Source organism: Microcebus murinus, chromosome 7 (genome assembly GCF_040939455.1).
Source record: "Microcebus murinus isolate Inina chromosome 7, M.murinus_Inina_mat1.0, whole genome shotgun sequence".
Classification (NCBI taxonomy): Eukaryota; Metazoa; Chordata; class Mammalia; order Primates; family Cheirogaleidae; genus Microcebus; species Microcebus murinus.
The window spans coordinates 95,378,251-95,400,740 of NC_134110.1; the positions used below are offsets into that span (position 1 = coordinate 95,378,251).

At 39.9% G+C, this 22,490-nt stretch overlaps 1 protein-coding gene across 3 annotated transcripts in view; it reads right to left on the bottom strand.

Moving 5' to 3' along the window:
* Positions 1-22,490, bottom strand: part of CHD7 (chromodomain helicase DNA binding protein 7) — a 197,678-nt gene that overhangs the window by 89,213 nt on the left and 85,975 nt on the right. For all 3 annotated transcript variants that reach the window (XM_012738651.3, XM_012738650.3, XM_076005290.1), the window contains exon 3: positions 1,264-1,694. In XM_012738651.3, the coding sequence (XP_012594105.2) occupies positions 1,264-1,694 (431 nt within the window). The remainder of the gene's footprint in view (positions 1-1,263; positions 1,695-22,490) is intronic.

Here is a 22,490-nt window from a genome sequence, read left to right on the forward strand (position 1 = left end):
AAAGCTCATAAGTAAATGCAAATATTATCTGTAGGATTGAGTTAATGAACACAATTCAGTTATTTTGACACCATAAAAGGTATAGAAAGTAAAATTTTTTAAATGATTATGATTCAAACTTTCAAAATATCACATAATAATGTATCTGGGGTTGTTTAGATATTTTTAGCAGGAAGTTGACAATCCAAGTTTGTTCTTTCGCTTGGAGGCAACATCTTTCCAGCCATAAAACTAATCTCCTCTCTTTGTGTACCTGCGCCTGCATGCACAGGTCATCTACAAGTGAAAGGTTTATAGACCAGTGATCTCAAAAATTTCATAGCAATTGCAGAATCAAGTGTGTGTGTATGTGCGCGCACACACACACACAGGTGTGTATTTACATGAGCATGTGAGAGTCAGGGTGGAGCATGTTTTCTAACAGAGTTTGCAAACAGGTTCAGATTAACTAAGACTGGCCATACTTCCATCTGGAAACTATATTTTCTAACATGAGCCATATTCTGAAAAATAGATTCAGATGTTTGGAACTGGTTCAGAACAGTTGTAAGAAATGTTCAGTACAAATGAAAAAAATTAGTCTTCAATGTCTTCTCCTCTCAGCTTTTCTTACCGAATAAATATGCCTCCTGGGGGGTCAGAGAATTGTGGGGCAAATATGGAGTAAAGGAGGCTCTTCCCTACAACTTTAAATCCATGCTATTCTTGAATGCATAGCTAATGGATAAGTGCCATTTGATTTCTCCCATGTTGCCTACTAGGATTGCAACCCTGCCCCTGGAAGGCTTACTCCGCCAAGTGGAGAGAATTAATTCTCCTGTTTTGACTTCTGGGAAACAGGGCTGAAATGCTTAAGTGAACAACACCCTGACCTTTCTTTCTCCTATAATCCCTCCTGCTTGGTTTTGCATCATCACTGAAAATGAAGTTGCTGGTCTAGGCTTACAAATAATTATGCTGTTAACTTGACTCCATTTGTTAAATCACAAATTTTCACAAAACTGTAAGAAACTGCTCCTTAAGTAATGAATAATTTTTATCCAATAAAGTCTCTAAATCAACAGTTCATAAATAATTAAGTCCTAAATTTCAAAATGCTTAAAAACCTTAACTTTTTAGTTTGATATTAGGAAAAGCAGCTCAGTAATGATGACAAAAACCAACATGTCTCCCTCACTCCCCCCATCTCACAAGCTGTAACTGTTTGGTGCTCATTTCTGTACTATCAATGTCTTGTGGTTGTTGCTTCTACCCACAGCCTACCTTGACTTTTTGCTGGATTTGGGTTTTGGCGTGGCAGTTTTTGCTTTCTTTTCCTTTGGCTCTTTGGGAATCTTAGGGGCTTTTGGGGTCTTGGGTTCCTTGGGCTCTTTTTTCTCCTTGGGTTCTTTCGGTTCCTTCGGATCTTTTTTTGCCTTTGACCTTTTCTTTTTCTTTTTCTCTTCTTGGGACCCATCCAGTGAGTTCCTATTTAGTTCTTGGTTATCAACCCCACCAGGGAAGTCATCTTTACCAAAACTTTTACTGGGATCCTCTGCAACAATGTGGTTGTTTTTCTTTTTCTTCTTCTTCTGCTGTGGCTGCTGTTCTATTGACGGCAGGTAATCATCACTCTTCACTAGCTGAGCATTCGGTCCACTAACCTGAGTCATATCCGGCACTGGTTTCTCTAGAAAGGGCTCCGATGGAGAATGCTAAGAGACACAAATAGGAATTGAAATTAGTTTATCATTCTTTGCAATGAAGAAAGGAACTGAAAGTTAGTGGCCCATGTTTCTAAACTTATTCTATATTCAAGGTAGCAAAATACAGTTGTAGAATCTATCATTTTTCTCTTATCAAAAAAATGTTCAAGAGAAAAGCTTTTAAATAAGAAAAAAATAGCATGTAATACAGTAAAAAGTCAATTCAAGAATAAAAAAATTCTCATTCAGCTGAAGACACTGTCCATTTTTTAAACAGCCTACATGAAAAACGGTAGATGGTAAAGCAGCAGCAAAAGCTAAACCACAATGAATCAATCTAGGTGTTCTTTTCCCATGTAGAAATGGGAACTCAAATTAAACGTATATAATTTAGTCATTTTTAAAAAAGAACAAGTGTGCTGAATATTGCAAGATGTGATGCTGTGAAAGTTTGAAATAAAAGTGTAAACATAATACATAAACCTTACACAGTACAGGACATTTCCATCAAATTAAAAGTACACATTCAAACAATGATTTTGAATTGGTTAAATGTTTTATACTGATATTCAACGTGGACAATGTTTTTCTTAACTTCCCAAAGCTCCATATTTCAAAATTTCACTGAAGGAGAGAGAACCCAAATCATTAATGCAATGTGCACTGCGGGAGATTCTTGACATTCATATAAGATATACTCAGAAACTGTCTTAAATACAGTAGAAAATACCAACAATTGGGATGGGACGCTGAGTGGTCAGCTGAGATCAGAGTAAGGGACTCCTGTACATTACTGCCCTGAAGCTAACAGTCCAAACAAGAGCAGCACTGGGTAGATTATCATCTGTACCATAAATTATGACATCTAATGAACCTTATATTCAACAAAATACTTGCAAATGTTAAATCTACAAATGTCACTCATTTTTTTTTTTTTGCCTTTTTCATATGCTTCTTCTGGCACACAATAGTAACTGTGATATAAACAATTGTACTATGTGTCAGGCACGTGCCTTACATCCAGCGGACCATTCAATCCCCACACCAGCCCTAACGTTAGGTGACTCTTCTAATTTTAAAAGTTGAGGACACTGATACTCTAAGATGAAGTAACTTGCCTAAGGAGGAACAGATGGTAAGTGACAGAACTGAGACTGACAATGAAGCTGACAGATAGCTCCAGAGCCCTTACACCTCACCACAAGACCTACAAGATAGGATCAGGCAGGCAAGAGAGCCCCAGGTTTACATCTGTGGAGACTCAAGATGAATGTATATGCCAAAGCTTTACCATAAACAAAAGAGAAAGGTTAGATGCAAACATTTAAAATATAAGTACTATAAAACAGATTCCAACAAAACTAATACATATGTATTGAGCATCTGTGTGATGCCATGCACTGAGCTAGGTGCTTTTGTATGTTAGTTCATCTGAATCTCCAAAGAAAAACCGATGATTTACCCCAATCTTGCCCAGAAAGGAAGTAAGAGTTCAAAGAGGTGATACGGCCATCCAAGTCCACACAGTAAGGGACAGAGGTGAAATCTGAATCTAGGTTTCCTAAATCCAATGCTCTCCTGACTCTGTCCATCTCTTCTTGAAATCTTATGCGTAGCATCTTTCTGGAGAAGGCTCCACAGGTTTCATTCCATTTCCAAAGTGTTCAGTGACCCAAAGAACATTAAAAAAAAAAAATCACTGAGAAGAAAGTGGTTATACTGTTCTCACTAAAACCTACCATGGTTACTAAAGAAACCTATATTCAGTTCTCCACCTGTACTAGTACAAGAGAAAGAGCCCAGAACTCTGAGTTAGGAGATTAAAATTCTATTCCGGGTCCTACTATTAGCTGTATGCTCTGGAAAAAAAATCACTTTACCCATCTGGGGTTCAGTTTCTTCTTCTGAGAAATGAAGGATTTGGGTTTGATGATTTCCAAAGTTTATTCCAAAATCCCATGGTATTAAAAAAAATCTTAAAATACCTCTTGATCTTTCTTGATCATAGCTAAAGGGGAATGAATCTGAAAGAAGGTAAGGATATATAGGAAGAGAGAGAAGCAAGATCAAAATTTGAGAAAGAGCTCACAAATACAAATCTAAATGAGCAGATTTCCATACAGGGATAACAAAGCTAACCAAACACTGAAAAAGTTACCCCCATTCCTGTATTTTTCCTCACAAACATTCTTAAACATCATCAACAGAGGTATCGTTCAAATTATCATTACCTAAGTATTCTTGGGACCTGATTTAACTATTTTATTATATTTAAGTGGTATAAATTGAGATAACTGGTACATATTATTTCCTAATATAATTAAAAAGAAAAGCCATATCTTTTTTGCAAGGGACATAGAGATCAAACTTATTTGAAACAAGCTATTTTTTAGGAAATGGAAGAAAAAGTTCTTCCAAGAAAGAGAAGGAAAGAAGAAAATCCAAATAATGATTAAAACTTAGAATGGTGAGGCCGGTGGCTCACGCCTGTAATCCTAGCACTCTGGGAGGCCGAGGCAGGCGGATTGCTTGAGGTCAGGAGTTCGAAACCAGCCTGAGCAAGAGCAAGACCCTGTCTCTACTATAAATATAAAGAAATTAATTGGCCAACTAATATATATATAGAAAAAAAAATTAGCCGGGCATGGTGGCACATGCCTGTAATCCCTGTAATCGGGAGGCTGAGGCAGCAGGATCGCTTGAGCCTAGGAGTTTGAGGTTGCTGTGAGCTAAGCTGACGCCATGGCACTCACTCTAGCCAGGGCATCAAAGCGAGAGTCTGTCTCAAAAAAAAAAAAAAAAAAAAAACTTAGAATGGTGAATTAATACCAGGCATGTTTACCTATCTTTAATCTGCATGGCATTAACTCCAGTAACAGAACACCAGCTTCTAATGAGAGATTCCCTGGTACACATTTATGAATTAGAAAAAGAATATAGCACCACACAAAAAGATGGAAAATTTATCTACACGCTTTAGCATACAAATCATTTTAGACGCTCCTTTTAGTAATAAGTGAAGCCATAAATTAGTAACTCAGTAAAAAATTTAATCTTTCATAAGAAGGAAAAAAAGCAAAGATTAAATACCAAAAAAGTATTAATCCTATTTGATATGCAGCAGAATTATGTTTTGGTACTATTTGAAATAGGGTGAAAAAGGTGCTCAGAAATATTATAGTGTTTACCAGACCCACATCTCCTTAAATCTTTTGGAGAAAAGCTGTTTTTGTAAACATTTAACAAAGAACAGATGGCATGCCTTAATCATATGGGGAAAAAACCTGGAGCTCCCAGTAATACCCTGACAAAGTCTCCCAGGCCCATCTATGCCCACCGCCCCCCACCAGATGCATGGTACAGTCTTCTCTAATGCTATTTAATTTTACAGCAGACATTTTCCCATCAATCCCCACTGCCTGACAGGTAATCAATGCCATTAACATCTGATATTACCATATATAGGGCATTCGTAAAACCTTTCATTTTACAGCAAACGTGGAGAATATGTTAGATACCAAAGGTAACTTTAAATACATGCTATAGGACTTTCTGCTTGGTATGTTTTTCTATCATAACTCCATATGCCTTTTGGAATATTATGGAATACCTAGGTACTGTGCCATGAACTTTTGGAACTCAAACAGCATGACTGATATTTAAACTATAAATAAAAATGACCCAAGGTGTGTGTTTTGTCAAAAAAAATTACCATAAGCTGAAGATAATTATTTTTATCTTTAACTCCATTGTTCACAACATACAAATTAGCAAAAACATACGAGTAAGTTATCTTATATGAAACAGCAGAATGAACAGGATGCAAATTTCACCAAAGGAGGCCTGGGGTGAGGACAGTAAGGGCATTCCTCCTCTACTTTCAAGCAAATCTGACCCAAAATGCTCAGGAGCAACATCAGAAGAAAATGAAAAAGTTCTTAAGAAGAAACTTTATTTCAAGTGTGCTTTTCTTCTAAGATTCATCAGCATTTTCAGACTCAAAAATCTATCTTATTTCATCATGTTTTGCCTCAATTATATTCTGAAGCCTCAACCTGTCAGCAACGTCAAGTAACATGAGCAAACAATGTAATATTAACAGTGTGCAATGTTTTCAACATGTATAATCTCTGCAAACTAACATTTTTAATACAGCACATCTATAAACATTTTATTTTAAAGGCAAACATGTGTGTGCATATATATATGTATTTATTTACATGCAAACAACTCTGAAATCAAAATAATGCTTTAAAAAAAAAAAAGATGCTACCAACCAGATCAGAACAACATTGTGGCTCTGGAGACACAAGGCTCCCCCACAAATTAAGCTACGGGGAGGCAGACAGGAGGGGCAACTGCACTTTCAGAGAAAATAAGATTCTGGTGAAGAGGCAGGTCAATTAAGATCCAAGTAATAATAAATACAAGCTTTAAACATGCTAAACTATGGTTTAAATGGTTTACAAAAATACAAATATCACATAGTCATTTAAGATTGAAACATACTATTTAGTATTTTTTAAATGGCTCTCTTGACACATTTCTATTACTGACTTTTTTTTTTTTTTTGAGACAGAGTCTCGCTTTCTTGCCTAGGCTAGAGTGAGTGCCGTGGCGTCAGCCTAGCTCACAGCAACCTCAAACTCCTGGGCTCAAGTGATCCTCCTGCCTCAGCCTCCCGAGTAGCTGGGACTACAGGCACAAGCCACCATGCCCGGCTGATTTTTATATATATATATATATTAGTTGGCCAATTAATTTCTTTCTATTTTTATGGTAGAGACGGGGTCTCGCTCAGGTTGGTTTTGAACTCCTGACCTTGAGCAATCCGCCCGCCTCGGCCTCCCAGAGTGCTAGGATTACAGGCGTGAGCCACCAAGCCCGGCCTATTACTGACATTTTTAACTTCTATTTTTTTTTAGTATTCTTGAGTTCTTGATCCCTCCACACTCTTTTAAAAAAGGAATTCTGGTATGCAAACTGAAGCTCGATCTCTAGCCAAAAGAGTGTGCAATGATTCAAAAGAGCATTTAGTCCCACTGAGATTGTAACAATGGCAATGATAAAAAGAAGATGCCCAATTCATTTATTTATTCAACAAATATTTGAAGCTCCAACAGTAAACAGGGCAGCCATAGTACCTGCTGGGAAAGTGGGCAGAGCACCTAACCCAGGCTGAGACCAAGGAGGCTTCCTGAAAGCAGCTGGCCCAGGCTAGGACAGAGGGGGAGGCTAGTGCTGGCCAGGGGTCCACTCCTCAATCGAACTGGCCTGAGAACAAATCATGCCTAAAACTGCGTAACTGGAGGAATAAAAATATATTACAAGCAAGCTTTTGAAACCTGCTTTGTGAGGTAGCAGAGCAAGATGAGCAGATACTAGCCTGAGCGATCAACGGAAGTAATTTTTAACTTCGATTCTTTAATATAAAAGAATAAGCACAAAAATATTTTTAAGAGAATCAAGAATTGGAATATTTTCTGCTTGGCTAAATGCAATATTAATGGAGTCATGGCCCAAGTTCAAGCCTTTTATATGCCAGTTAGTTTTATTCAGGTCATTCTTATCAATTTCCAGTAAAAATTATTTATTGAATGAATACATTTATGAACACACACAAAAAAGGAACAATACCAGGCTTGGTCATATGAATTAATTGAGGAGGCAAAAAGTATAGAACAAATTAAGGATATATAAAAGTGTTACATGAAAAGGAGAACTCAGGTTACATAAGTTTAGAGATTCTGATCTAACCAAAGTTCAACAGTTTTCTTTCCAAGCCCTTAAAAACACTGGAGGTAAGGGGAAATTAGAGATAGTACAGATTGTGTCCTAAAGGTATTTAACTATGGCACCCCTTCTTTCCAAGAATATCCTCAATAAAAATGGTCTTCAAAATATACTTTTGATTACACTGATATAGCTATAGCAGAGCAAATTCACCACCTTCTCTGGGACAGAAATAAGTGCGTATGTGTAACTGTCTTTCTCAAAGCAGTGGTTGTCAAATATTTTATAAGACAGCATATAACTCTATGAACAAATATAATTTATATAAAATGCACCAAAACAGCTCAATGAAGTGGCTATTTGTTTTATGCTCAATTTAAGTCACTGGTAGGAATAATATAGGAATATTATTAACAGTACAACTATATAAGGATAACTTATACAATTTCTGTTATACACAGTTAAAACAATTACAAAGTTTAATAAAATTAATTTTGAAATACCACAATGATATACTTTATCTTAGCATGTACCTCAAAATCATTAAATTTTAGAAGGGAAATTTTAAAAAAATTACTGCTTAATTATCTAGTTTAAAAAATCATCTGAAGGCATTTTTGAATCTTTGGTTTTCTGCTTGTGTTTTTAAGCTGTCCTTGGAAGAGAGTCACCATACAAACAAAATCTTAAAACAGCTATAAATTAACATGAGCTGCTTTTATGGCATCTAAATTATAAACACATTTTGAATTAGTAAAGTCCAAAATAATGAACCAAATGGTCATGTTAAATTTAATCTTGAATAGTTTCACATGAAATACAGAATTCTACAGATCTTCTCCATACTCAGGAGTGGAGCTATGCCACAGGAACCATCAAATAGTATTTTTAATGTGTAAAACACTACCCTGTGGTGTCTCTATAGTCAGTTTGACTGAAATAAAACATAGCAGTGGAACTCCAATGCTAAACCCTTTTCTAAATGCCTGAGAAATTCTAACTGGAACAAGGCTCCCTCCCAGAGGGAGAGAACAGGGCATCTGTCCATGGTTCCTTCCTGCTATGCCCTACCCATTGCTGCCCGTCTAGCTGACTCCCTGTCCTGTCTCTGTTCTCTACTCTGACCAGGCTGTCCACCTGGGCTGGGTGCTGCCCTGCACGCCTGGAGGTCCCAGTGGGCATGGGGAAGCTGTGTTGGCCCATAGCCATGCTGCTGGCCAGCAAGGCCGCCTCTGGTCTGGCCCTCCTCACCGCAGTGAGATGGGGTCTGGGGGGGAGAGACGATACCAGGACAAAGGGAAGTCCTGAAGCCTTCCCAGGACACTGTGCCGCATGCTGTTTTCTTACCCATTTAATGTGCAGTTACATGTGTCATGTGCTCTGCTGAGCATTAAACATACCTTTTCAGTTCCTATAATAAACTATGAGGTTGGTGAGGTGGGTGGATATCATTGCTGCTTTATAAATGATGGAACTGAAGCTTTAAAATTAACTTACCTAAAGGTATACAGCTATATGGTGTCAAACTGGAACTTTTTTCAGTTTCCTAACCCAGGAACTACAGCTACAAAACCCATGCAATTTACCAAGCCTCTCCTGAGAAGCTTTGGCATGTGCTCAGGCACCCCACGCTGCCGGCCCACGGCTAGCCAGGGTGGCCGTGGAGTTCTCCAACCCTGGCTGTGGCCACAGCACAAGCCCAGGGAGCAGCTTGCTGTCTTTCTCCAAAATCATAAAGGCCTTAAGTTCTAAGGCCCTAACCCTAACCTGCAGGTTAAGATGGCTTTTAATTAATACAAATTTGGAATTTTTGCCTTCAAAGGGTCAGAGGAGAACTTTAGTTCCAAAATAAAGCTGTAGAGCAGGCGTCCTCAAACTATGGCCCACAGGCCACATACGGGTGTTTTTGTCCGTTTGTTTTTTTACTTCAAAATAAGATATGTGCAGTGTGCACAGGAATTTGTTTATAGTTTTTTTAAAACTATAGTCCGGCCCACCAATGGCCTGAAGGACAGTGAACTGGCCCCTGTTTAAAAAGTTTGAGGACCCCTGCTGCAGAGAAGCACCAACTTTTCAAAGATAAATAATTTGATAAGAAGTGACATTCTTATTTGTGTCTTGCAGCTCACAAACATTATCCAGCATGATTCTCAAAATCACCCTGCTTGACAGAAGTATATTCAATTCAATCAACACTGAGACCTGCTTTGTCCCGGGGACTGAACCAAGTCTTTAAGAACCAGAAAAAGATAAGCCCACTCCTTGCACTTGGCCTGCCTTGAAAACTCTTCCAAAACCACCTATAAAGAACTGCGTATGTGATTTTTTATTCAATCTACTATATATCAAGGACTCTTACTTAGCCAGTTCTTTTCTCTAGCTTTGTAACAGATCAGTTGCTACTTCTTAGCAAAAGCACCAGATAAAGTCCCAGGCTTGCATTTAGGGACCATATAGTTGAAACAGCCTGTTTGTCTACACACACATCCCTAGAGCACAGAGTTGAATTGATACTAAATTGAGCATGATTTGATGTGTCTCCATTGCTTCATAAATGCTTGCAAAAATTAGCTTGTTTATATGAGACCCGAATGATATTTTTACATGTGCTAGCTTTACAAAAAGTATATGGCAGTATTTAGACTATGTGCCTCATCTTAAACATCTCCCACCCCTGAAATACTTTTGACAGAAATAAGGGAAATGTAGAGAGGCCGATAGAAATGATCACTACTTTTTGCACAGGGAAGAAATAAAAACAAACACAAATGCAACACAATTCAAAGCTTGTCACAGTATTAGGGAATAATTTCTTAGGTCTTCTTGGGCCACAACAGAGGGGTCTCCCCCTGCAGGCAGCAGACCAGTCCTCCCATTCTCCTACAACAGCAAGGCCCCACGAAAAGTAGGGTCTGCAACATAGACAACACAGTGCCTCCCACTAACCCTAAGCAAACCAAAGTATGAACTCATTAGAGGAGTCTAAGGAGTCATACTTTTACCCTCCTCTCTTCTGAATTTCTACACTCCTTGGGGAACGCAAAATCATCACTGTTATCTTTTATTGGACATTGTTTTCTAGAAGTAAAAATTTCAAAAAACAGCATGTTTAGTGGACTTAACAGAGTAGATTTTTTTTTTTTTTTTTTGAGACAGAGTCTCGCTTTGTTGCCCAGGCTAGAGTGAGTGCCGTGGCGTCAGCCTAGCTCACAGCAACCTCAAACTCCTGGGCTCGAGTGATCCTTCTGCCTCAGCCTCCCGGGTAGCTGGGACTACAGGCATGCGCCACCATGCCCGGCTAATTTTTTTTTATATATATATCAGTTGGCCAATTAATTTCTTTCTATTTATAGTAGAGACGGGGTCTCGCTCTTGCTCAGGCTGGTTTTGAACTCCTGACCTTGAGCAATCCGCCCGCCTCGGCCTCCCAAGAGCTAGGATTACAGGCGTGAGCCACAGCGCCTGGCCAACAGAGTAGATTTTACTATTAATATCTCTCCCTTATCTCTTCTTTTTTCACCGCCATGCATATACTGCCCTTCCCCCCTTAGTGAACTTACCTCAATAACTATAACTGAATGAGAATTTATAGAACTAACTCCCATTTCACAGGCACTTGTCTTGTTTATTTCAAGTTAGCCCTAAAGTCCATCTTGTTCTCAAAGGTGTCTGGAAATTTGAATTTGGCAGAAGACACCCACACCTAAAGCTACCTAACTTACCAAGGATCAAACTTGGCAAAACATAGACAACAGTGTTTCCAGGCTGATCAAAATGTTTTGCATAGACAGAGCCTATTCAAAGACACTAAAGACAAAGACCAAACTTACCTACTAAAAAAGTTTAATTCAATTCAACGATTTTTACTGTACACTTAACACTGTATTTTGCTATCACTAGTATTCAACAGCAAGTTTGATCTCTTTAAGCTGGAAAGCTGAAACATAGAGTTTGGCTCTGGAAAAGCAATTTTTACCAAGTTTGCAGTTAAGTTTCTACTGCTTTTAAAATATCAATATTAAAAGTAACTTACTATGCTATTCACAAGAATTTAAAAAGCCAAACTTCAAAGACTGACAAAGGTGTGTTTTTAACATGAATAATCCCAGTGGTTTGTGCAGAATTGGGAATAGAAGAATCTTTGAAGAGAAAAAAAAATCAATTTATAAGGAGCTCAGTGATAAAGTTAATTTACACACTCTTCACAAGTTCTCCAGGATTCAGAGACTAAGAGCCTGGCAAATTTAATTTGCAATAAATGCTTACTGATAGACTACTTCAGTCCTATAAAAACACATTCACATCTTGTGGGGGGCAGAATTCTAAGACAGCCCCACCATCTCTACCTCCTGAGCGTGAAGGACCCATGCAATTCAAGCCAAAAGAATATGGCAAAGGCGAAAGGGTTTCACACATGTGATCAAGGTTTCCAAATCAACTGGTTTGGAGGTAAAGGGGTTATTATCCCAGGTGGGCCTGACTTAAGCCAGGAAACCTTTCTGAGAGGGTGGGGGCACTTCTTGAGGGTAGGAGAGTCTGTCTCCGTTGCTGGCTTTGAGGAAGCCAGCCAGCACAGTGGAGAATCCGCCACAGCAAGGAACTTCAGGAGCTGAGGGTGGCCATGGTCATACGGTTGAGGAAATGAATTCTTTCGAAAATGCGAATGGACCTGAAGTGGATTCCTTCCAGTCAAGACTGACACCTGACTTGCAGCCTCATGAGGATGCAAACAGAGAGCCCAGTAACACCACGCCCAGACCTTTGTAAAACTGTGAGAGGAAATGGGTATTGTTTGAAGCCACTGAGTTTGTGGTACAGGCTGAGTATCCCTAATTTGAAAATCTGGATACTCAACCAGTGTGTATAATGCAAATATTCTAAAAATCTCAAAAAAAATCTGAAATCCAAAGCACTTCTCATCCCACTCATTTCGTATAAGAGATAGTCAACCTGCAATATGTCACACAGCAATAAATAGCTAGTATGTACCTTAAAATCCTCTGCAACTCTCGTCTGAAATTTTTTCTGCTTTTTCCACCTAGGATTCCTCTTTCCTCTCAAGATATTTATCCTTCCACATAAAGACAAACAGCGCACAGGACTTCCTTACACTTTGTAAAGACGTTGCTGCTGATGATATCACTGAGCATTTCTGTGCCAAGCCCTGTTCCAGGTTCATAACAACCTTATGAAATCATCCCCATTTCACAAACGGGGAAACCAAGGCACTCAAAGAGGTTAAGAGACTTGCCCCAAGTCACAAAAAGCTGGTCATAAGAAGAGCCAAGATTCAAACCAGGCAACCTCTCTGCAAACTCCACATTCTCAATCATTATGCCTACTACCTAATCATTGCAGCTCATGCAATCCTGCTGAAGTTTCTGCAAAGAAGAGGAAGATATACTGGCAAAGAGAGCTGGGTACAAGGTAACCCCTGGAAAGAGGTATGACCCGCTCAGACAGGAAGAGCTCAGGTGAAATTAAGCATGTGCGTATGACAAGGTGGCACTTAAAAAAGCTATAATAGAGTACAAGACATTAGTTAACTATGACTCAAATTGTCACAGGGAGATTTTTAAAGAAAAACCTCTTCATTTTCAAGTAAAAAGATCTAAGAAAACTGTGCTATAAGCAATATTGAGATTCCTGATACTTATTTTATTTATTTATTTTTTTTTAATTTTGTGCTAGCATCACTGTCCGACCTGATACTTATTTTAAAAGAAAGTTTATTGCACATTAAAAACAGTCAGTTTAACACTTGAAGGGGATTGTGTCCCCATGACTCCTTCCAGCTGGAACTACACATGAGACAGAAGATACGAAAGCAATTAAGTGTTTTATAAACACTGCTGAGGGGTCAAAAAGAGGGAGGTTCATTCACTGACTAATAACGCAATAATAAACAAACAGCAATGTTATGCAACAGAGAAAATTATTATAATTGAATCTACACAGCTGGGCAAGAATAGAAGGCTGGTTATGTATATTAGCTCACAAATGTTTTGTGTGGGTAGGTTTTAGTTTTAGAACTGTTCAGATTTAAGTCTCTTTTATAATCTGATTTTTTTTCTCTTATCTGAATACAATCTCACAATTACAACTGCAGAATAGAAAACTTAATAAACTTTCCCGCCAATTATCTGCTAATCTATTTTCACAACAGGAATTAATGTGTGCGTATATAGTGGTTAAGCAGTTAAACTTTTTGAGATGTACTCATTTTAGATCTCTCCTAGAGATGCTTTACCTTGTTGGGGCACTGCAATATGAATAATGAATGACTGTGACACACTAGCACACTGGAAGGAAAAGCCCAGAACAAACTAGCTTTTTACATTTTAACATTTAGCTCTCACTGTGTTCCTGGAGTTTCCTTCACACTTTGTTATTTTCTCTTTTGCAGGGCTTTATTTTTGTCTACAACTATACACCAGAAGACAGGCAGAGTAACACCTCCAATTACCATACTTAATTTAAACAGATGTGCAGAAAAATGATTTGTACATTTCCCTTGCATCAAGGAAGTCACGGTACTAGAATCAGAGAAACACTATTCTCTTGGATTCAAGAAAGAGCTTGGTGAAAATCCACCATCGTTCCATCAATTAAATGTGGTTAAAATGCAATCCAAAAGAAAATAAGTGTCTTTTAGGGAGATATTCTAGCTTGATATTGCCCTGATTACTAGATGGAATTTAAGAAAAAGTTGGAAATGTTTTGGAAATGTTTTTCCAAAACATTTGCTTAAATTTGCTCAGACTGTATCTGAGCAATTTGTAGTCTTTGTCATGTTCCCATCTGCATAAACCCTAACTAACTTCAAACTCGAATGGTTGATTAGCTAACTGTAAGGGCAGAGGTACACATGTATCTTCAATAGGCACACATTTTTACATCAATGATATCTATTTTTATGAGATAAAAGTACTAAAGCTTTAATAGTGGCAATTAAAACAGCCAAGAGTTTCAGCAGCTCGATGGCTGAGTCACAGACCTTTTACCTATAATGGGATCCATTATATCCCTGAATTCAGTTTGAGGGAGTAAAAGAGGAACAGATTTTTAAATATGGTTATAAAACGCCCTCTGAACTAAGCTGTTTCAGTTTAAACGGCTGTGATTTAGCGTGGCCTCAGCATCCACATCCATTCAGCAGCCTTGGTGAGACTTCTTAGATACTTGTGTCTATTTGAAAATACTTAAACACTTTCAAAATGCTACAGAGAAACTATTACATAAGGATTTGTATTTGAGTAATTTGTTTCTATTTCAAATTTATATCAAAAATTCATCACTACTTTGAAAATAGATGACCTTCAGATGACTTCTGACAGAATATCTTCAAATTTCTGCCTAAAATACAAATACTTATGCTCTGATATTCTCATGTAAAATACAATTTAGGGGGATGAATAAGAATTTAATTATTCACATTAATATGGGGTGCGATATTGACATATGAATTGTCAGCAAAAAAAGAAGGAGTGAAGGGTTTTTTCATGGTGGTTTAACACTATTCAAAATGATTCAAATAAGCTCTGTAGTTCCAAAACCTGCAGCCTTGTGGCCACATGTGGCCTTCTCGATCCTTGAGTGCAGCCTTTTGACTGAATCCAAATTTTAGAGAACAAATCCTTTCAATAAGGGATTTGTTCTGTGACGTCTGGATTCAGTTGAGGGGCCACACTTGGGGATCTGGAGGGCCACACGTTCCCCATGCAGAAATTATCTGGGGAACAATCTCACAGGTTTTTGTACCTCCGCCATCCCCAGGGACAGCTGGCAAACAGGAAACAACATGTCGAATAGATTTACCTCCAACTAGGAAGGACCAAATGAATACAGATGGGGGATGGAGGGAGACGGGTGGCACTCATTGCAGCCGCCACCCAGATAGCCCTAAGGCTGCGGAGGGCTTGCAGGGCTGCCTAGGACTGCGCCAACACCACACCTAGAATGCCAGACTCTCATGTGGGTACATTTCTCTATGTGCCGGAAGCTCTTTTTAGAGAAGCTATTGAAAGGAAGAACAGTATAACTCAGAGGATTTCATATAAGGTTTGATTTTTTACCGTAACAATTACATAGGAAGACAATCAACTCAAGTTGCCTCCATTTCCTCATCCAGGTTGGATGGGCTGATCTATAAAGTCTCTTCTAACTCTCAGACTCACCTGGGGGTCTCTGCTTTTGGTCCTACTCCAGTGATAACTATCTCTACATGTCAAAAAGAAATGAGGAATGAAGTGTTTGTAAGATGGGGCAGGGAGGTAAACATGATTTCAGAGGGAAGTATTAAGAAAGTTTCTCTGACACATACACACACAAAATAAAATAAAATTGATTTGAAACCTATGACAGAAAGGCCAAAATTATATAAGATATCCGAAAATCACAAATCTAAACAAAACCTTCAAACAGAATTCACTTTTCCCATAGAAAGAAAATTTTCAGAACATTCCAATAATATATCATCTCACTTCACAGATAGCTAACTATGAGGTTTTCTTGCAGTAACTTTAGTCTGTGTTCAACTTATGTCATAAATATTAAACAGCTCACTTTACTTGCACAAGAATAGTAATGTTTAAGTATACAAAATTCACTCATGGTTGTGAACCTCTGAAGTCCTAGATCCATAGCAAATAAACCACAGAAAGGGGACAGGGAAGGAGGGGAGAACAAAGGTAAGGCAGAAATAACAAATGACAGAAGTCACTCAGCATGAGCTCTAGCACTGTGAGAAATTACACACAACTGCCACTGGACAGGGAAAGTCTCCCTTACCCAGAAAAGATCTTGTGAGACCTTTGGAGTGGGCAGAGTCGACTTCAGGGAGGTAAAGACAGGGAAGCCTCTGAGGATCCAAATTTTCCACAGCACAATTGAGTGTGTGCTGCGTTGGCACAGACATTTGCCACCAGAACATCATGAGCTTCAGAAGTGACGGAACTCTAGCCACGGCAATCCCTATGCTGGCTTCAAGTCACCCGCTATACACAACACCCTTGCAGCAATACTCCATCATCTAAAACAAGTCTGCCTCAAGGAATAATTTAAATAGCTATCCAAAACGACCTACCAACCTACTTTTGAGAGTTTGCCTCCTGCCTGACCACAGTTCTTCCCAACTACATCTCCCTCTACCCCACCTCTCTCGATTTTTCAAATATTTATTGAGCTTCTCTTAACACAACATCTCCCACTAGCTCTTGCCTGCTTTCTCTGCTCCTCTTTAGAGCAGAAACCTTGAAAGAGTGACAATATTTGCTGTCTTTACTTCCTTTCCTCCCATTCACTCTTGAACTTGCTCTTACACTAATATTCCACAAAAATGGCTCTCATCAAGGTGACCTACAAGGGTCTCCTCTCTCCTCATCTCACCTGACCTAACACAGCATGTGACACAGCTGCACACCCCTCGCTTCTCTGCACGACACCCTTTCTCCTACTTCCCAGGTTCTTCCTAGTTTCTTATCAACTTCTCAACCTATCCTTTCCGCAGTGCTCTAGGCCTCCATGTTTGGGTCTCATCTCCACCCATGCTTCTTCTCTCACCCAGTGCCACCACTCTAACTACTACCTATACGCTGAAGATCCTCAAAGTCCTTTCTCCCACCCAGGTCACTCCCCTGAACTCCAGATTTCTCTATCCAACTGTCTACTCAATATATCCAGTTGGATGCCCCAAAAGGTACCTTAAACTCCATGCATTCTAAAACAGATTCTTGATTTCTCCACCCCATTTCCACAAACTGTTACTCCGCTCTACCAGGGGCAGACGCCAAAACTTAGGAGTCATCCTTGAGCCTTCACACTTAGTCTTACATTTTACCTCCAACCCAATCTGTAAATCATGTTGACTCCACCTTCAATGTAGACAGAGAACACACTTCTAATGGTCTCTCCCACTGCTATTGTCCAAGACCTGGCCTGGACTACCACAGCAGCCTCTATAGCCGACACTTCCTTGTTTCTAGCCTTGCCCTCCACCCCACTCATTTTGCTACACAGTCTCAGCAATCCTCTAAAAATATAAACTAGATGATGTCACATTTCTCTTAAAGACCTCTAACCCTGTCCAAACTCCTTCACAGGAAAATCTGAAGTGCTCACCATTGCCTACAGGCCCTAAATGATATGGACTCCTGTCACCTCCCTCATCTTGTCTCCTATAATCCTCCCCCTTTCTCTCTTGCTCCAGCTACATCAATTCCTTGCTTATCAGCAAACAACGAGCTAAACATCCTTCTACCTCAGGGCCTTTGCACAGGCTGCCTCTGCCCTCAAAGCTCTTCACCAAATTATCTCCATGATGATCCCCCTGCTTCCTTCAGGAAGGCTTTAGCAGGAACAGATTAAACAAATGTGACAAAATGTTAACAATTGTCAGTTCTAGTTGACAGAGAAGCAAGTGTTTGTTGTGTTTGTTTCTTCAAGTTTTCTGTAGATTTAAAATTTTCAAGAATCAAAGGGAGGCTGGCGCCTTTGCTACCACATCATTATTGTATGTCTCGTCACTAGCCAGTTTTCCCTCAGTTGCCCATTCCTGACTTGCTTCCTTATGTTGTCTGTTAAGTTTTGTGGGTCCTGATCCCACTCTCAGTACGACGTAACCAGATGTCTACTTCCACCTGAGCCTGAATGTGTCCTCCTGGCACCTCAAGATCAGCATGCTAAAATCAGAGTCGCCTTCCTCTGCCAACTACCCCACTTCCCCATCTTGGTTAATGTCACTGTGATGCCCAGTCATCCAACCCAGAAACCCTGTTCCTTCCTCACCCTCACTGGCCACTTCTACCTGGTAGTGAAGACCTGCCTCCCCACGAATCCTCTCAGCAGCCGTTTCCTCCACCTGCATTTCCATAGCGCAGGTCTGAGGCAATGTGCTTCTTTGAGAATCTTCCTTCTGCTAGTCTCATCTTCATCAATGTACCCTCAATCTTAGAAAGATCGCCCTAAAATGTAAACTGCCCATGGTTCTGTTCAATCAACTGATGATTCACCATGAACTGCACTAAAAACTGAAACCCTTCGCACAGCAGGTCTCGATCTGCCTCACACCCACCTTCCCAGCCCTGTGTCCTGCCTCTCTCCACAGCACACACCATGCCCCACCACGGCTAATAACCGCCTTTCCCAATTTAGTGCTTGTGGCCACATTGTTCCTCCTACCTAGAACACTCTTTGCCATTCTCTCCTCCCAGTTAATTCCTACTCAATCTTCAAAACTCATTTTAAACATAACCTCTTCCTGAGGCCTTCCTTGATCTCTCCAGGTAGAATCAAGTACTCTCATAAAGCCAAGTAACATTTATCACATGGCTTGACTGTGTATTATTAGATCCTCTGGTCCTCTGGACTGTGAGCCCCTGAAGGACAACAGTATGCTATACTCCTGTTTTCTTACATAGATAGATATGTATCTCCCCTAACACAGGCAAAGATACATACCATAGGTTTGTGAGTGAAATATAAAAGTCTCACCTTGCCTTCAAAGGATGTCGCATCTCATCTCCTTGGTATAAGGAATGCCACTGCTCATGTGCTCTCTGCTCTCAAAAAGGGTGCTTGTGCTGCCTCATGCATTTACACCTTACTGTACCTCCAGAGTGTCCAGCACAGTGCCTTGAACCTTTTATTGAATTAATAAATGCATACATAAATGAAAGCACATTTTATGGACTGATCAAAAGCAGTGTTGCAACATTTGCTGTTCTATGAAAGCACCATGATCTGTACTTTGCACAAGTTTCTCCTTCACCATCTCTTTCATCTTGCTCAAGCAATACCTTACTTTATGGCCCTGAAAAAAAAAATTAAGTTGCATGTCTACTCCCATACAAATCTGTGTTTATCTCTCTTCACTGCAGTTACATCACTGCATGGTAACTGGGATTTTTAAAGGAGAGAACAGCTTATTTCTATACCTCCAGGACCTCACAAAGCAACCACCAGCACGTTGTGAATGCACAACAATGTGACTGATGAATGAATGAATAGATAAACAGATGAGGTTCTTACTTCATCTTTGAATATCCCAAGTAAAAGTCAACAAGCAACAAGTGTTGTCCCCCACCCACTATGAACCAATCACAATTACTCATCTCATTCCCAGAGAGACACTGCCCAACAAAAGCAATCCCTGGAAAGAAACCTAGAAAAAGTTCCCAGAATTTGATCTCTGAAAGTTAAAAAGGTACATTCTCTAGTAATAGCTGAACTACATCAATCATACTGCTTTTAATAAAAAATGGCCTGTGATTTTATTGTACATAATTTTAAAATATACTTTAAAATCTGAATGGCTCATGAACTGTGAAATGTTTTAGTCACTTCAGAGTGAAGGTTCAGGTGAATTCCTCCTACCCATGTGTGCTTCTCTTTTTTTCTCTGACCACAGCCCATCTACTGGTGGAGGTGGAGCATGTTTTGCTACCTGCCATTGAAGCCAAAGACGACAGCCCACAAGCCGGAGAAAGGACAGGGGCAGCAACCGGAAGCCCAAGTGGGTAGTCAGCTCAGAAGGGGAAGGGATAGGTCAGGAGGTTCGTGCTGGGTTTAAAGAGCTTCAGTTCCACTTCCCAGGTCTCAAGATTCCAGGAAGCCCAATGTCCTACCTAAACCTCAAACTCCAAAACTTAAATCATCATCTTACCTCCTGCCCTTCTATTCCTGAAAATAAAACTAAACCTGTGTTCTTTTCCTAACTGTGAGGCTGCTGCTTGCTTAGGAAGCAAGCAAGAGATGTGGCAGCTGTCTTGCCTCGTTCTGCCCCCTCAACCTCACTCTGCCCACACTGCCACTGTCTTAATTCAAGACCCATTACATCCCAGATGTCTCCTACCAAGCCCATGCTGTCCCATGAGGCAGCCACCAGCCATGTGTAGTTACTGAGTACTTGGAACACGGCCGGTTCAAACTGAGATGTGCTATAAGTGTAAATCACACCAGATCTCAATGACTTGGTACAAAACAGAATGTCCATATTTTTATATTAAATATTGTTTGTTGAAATGATATTCAAATATTACATGTTGAAATAACACTTTGGATATATTGTGCATTAAATAAAATATCACAATTAATTCTGCCTGTTTCTTTTTGCTCTTTTATTATGGCAACTAGACAATTTTACATGGCACCTGCAGCTCCCATCCTGTTCCCACCGGACTGCACTGGCCAGGATGACTCCCAGTTTCTTTGCTGGCCTCACCTCTGCAGTCTCGTCTTCTCCAGCCACCCTCCCCAGAGTCCTCCACGCTGCTGCCACGTGATCCTTGGCCCTGGCTCACTTACAGCCATCCTGTGTAACTCAACCCAGTGGACACTTCTCCAGTATAAGGTCCCTGAATGCCATTCTCTCACCCCACCCCCAAGATACCTTTTTGCTCCCACACCTCTGTCCTAGCATGTCACACATTCAGCAAACACCTGCAGAACACATGTGCCACAAATTGAGGATACGATGGAGATGATGATGGGCAGGGACCATGACCTTACTCAACTTGTCTAGGGTAACAGTATACTAGCAAAAATACAGTCCTAGTAGCAGTAATAATAATATCCATTAAGAGCAACAATAATTTACAGACAATTTACTATATACTATGTCCCAGGCACAATTCTAAGTGCACTACATGTAGCATCTCACTTAATCTTTCTAGCAACACTATTAAATAGGTCCAAATATGATTCCCATTTTAGAGCTGGAAAATGGAGGTGCAGAGAAGCTATTCACCATGGGTCACCCAGCTCCTTAAGTGACAGAGTCAGGCCTCCAAGGCCATGTTCTTTAGCACTGTGCTGTGCTGCCTTCCACGGTGAGCAGATGAGTGAGGATCACAACACGGAGAGAGCACAGAGGTGTGGAAAGCAGCCTAGACCCCATCCTTGGTAGGGTCAGAAAAGGCTCTTGCAGAGGAAGAGATTTCTAAACTAGGGGCCAATGTTCTGGGTCAAAAGCTCTTGGGTGAAAAGGTTTTAAAAGGACTGAAATCAGTTCACTGTGCCTGGGGAATAAAAAGAAGGGATGGTAGCTAGAGAAAGACAGGGCAAGCTTTGTTTGTGGTTTAACAGGGAACTTTGAGAGGACCTACATGAAGAGGGAATACTAGAGGCCCATGAAGAAATGACACAGACTAGGACCCAGGAATTCGGTTATGGACTGATTAAAAATAGGGAGCTGAGTGAGCCCCCCTCCCATGGCACCTAGAAGAGAAGAGAAAGGGATACTATAGTCCTCATATCAGATCCCAATCAGCCCAGCGAGAACCTCAGCATCTGTTACCAAAGGGAAACCTGAGCAAGCTCAGCTCCACAAAAGAAATTCCCAGGCAAATGTTCTCTACTGGACTGGCCAATGGCCTCTGAAGATTTTTACCTGCTTTATCCAACTGAGACATAAATCTACATTTTAAGAAAATTTCTTATTTACAAGGTTGTGAAGTAGAAATGTTACAAAACCACACCAAAAGCATTGCCCAGAACACATGGCAAGTATGTCAAGGGGGATTCAAAGCCCCCAAAGAAGCATGCCTTCCTTAAGCATCAAAATTCTTGCTTGAGAATACAGGGCTGGGAGGGCTAATAATTTAACTGCTAAGCAAATGTGATATATCAGAGTGGACTGCAAAATTCACATTTATTATAAAGATGAAACACGTGATTTAAAGAAAATGCTTATCTTGCCAATTCAAGCAACACTGCAGACCCGCTTCTGCCCCAACACACCCACGCTGGTTTGGTTGGTTTGGTCTTTGCTTGTGGTGGCAGCAGACAGTAGTTAAGTGGACAAGTAACTCACAGAAACCGATACGATAGAAGATCGTATCCCGTGACCTCCATGGGAATCTGATTTTTTATCCTGGCTCAAAGATTTCCCCTGTACTACCTTGGAAGTACAATAATAATGCTTTTCAGATGGACATTGTCTCATAAATATCTTAAGCTTTATCAGTTATTTTTTTATATTTGTGGCGGGTGGAGTAGGAAATAAAATTAACAAAAAAATTAAAAAAAAAAGATAAAAGATGACATCAGGTGGAACAAGGGGGATAGAGACTGAAA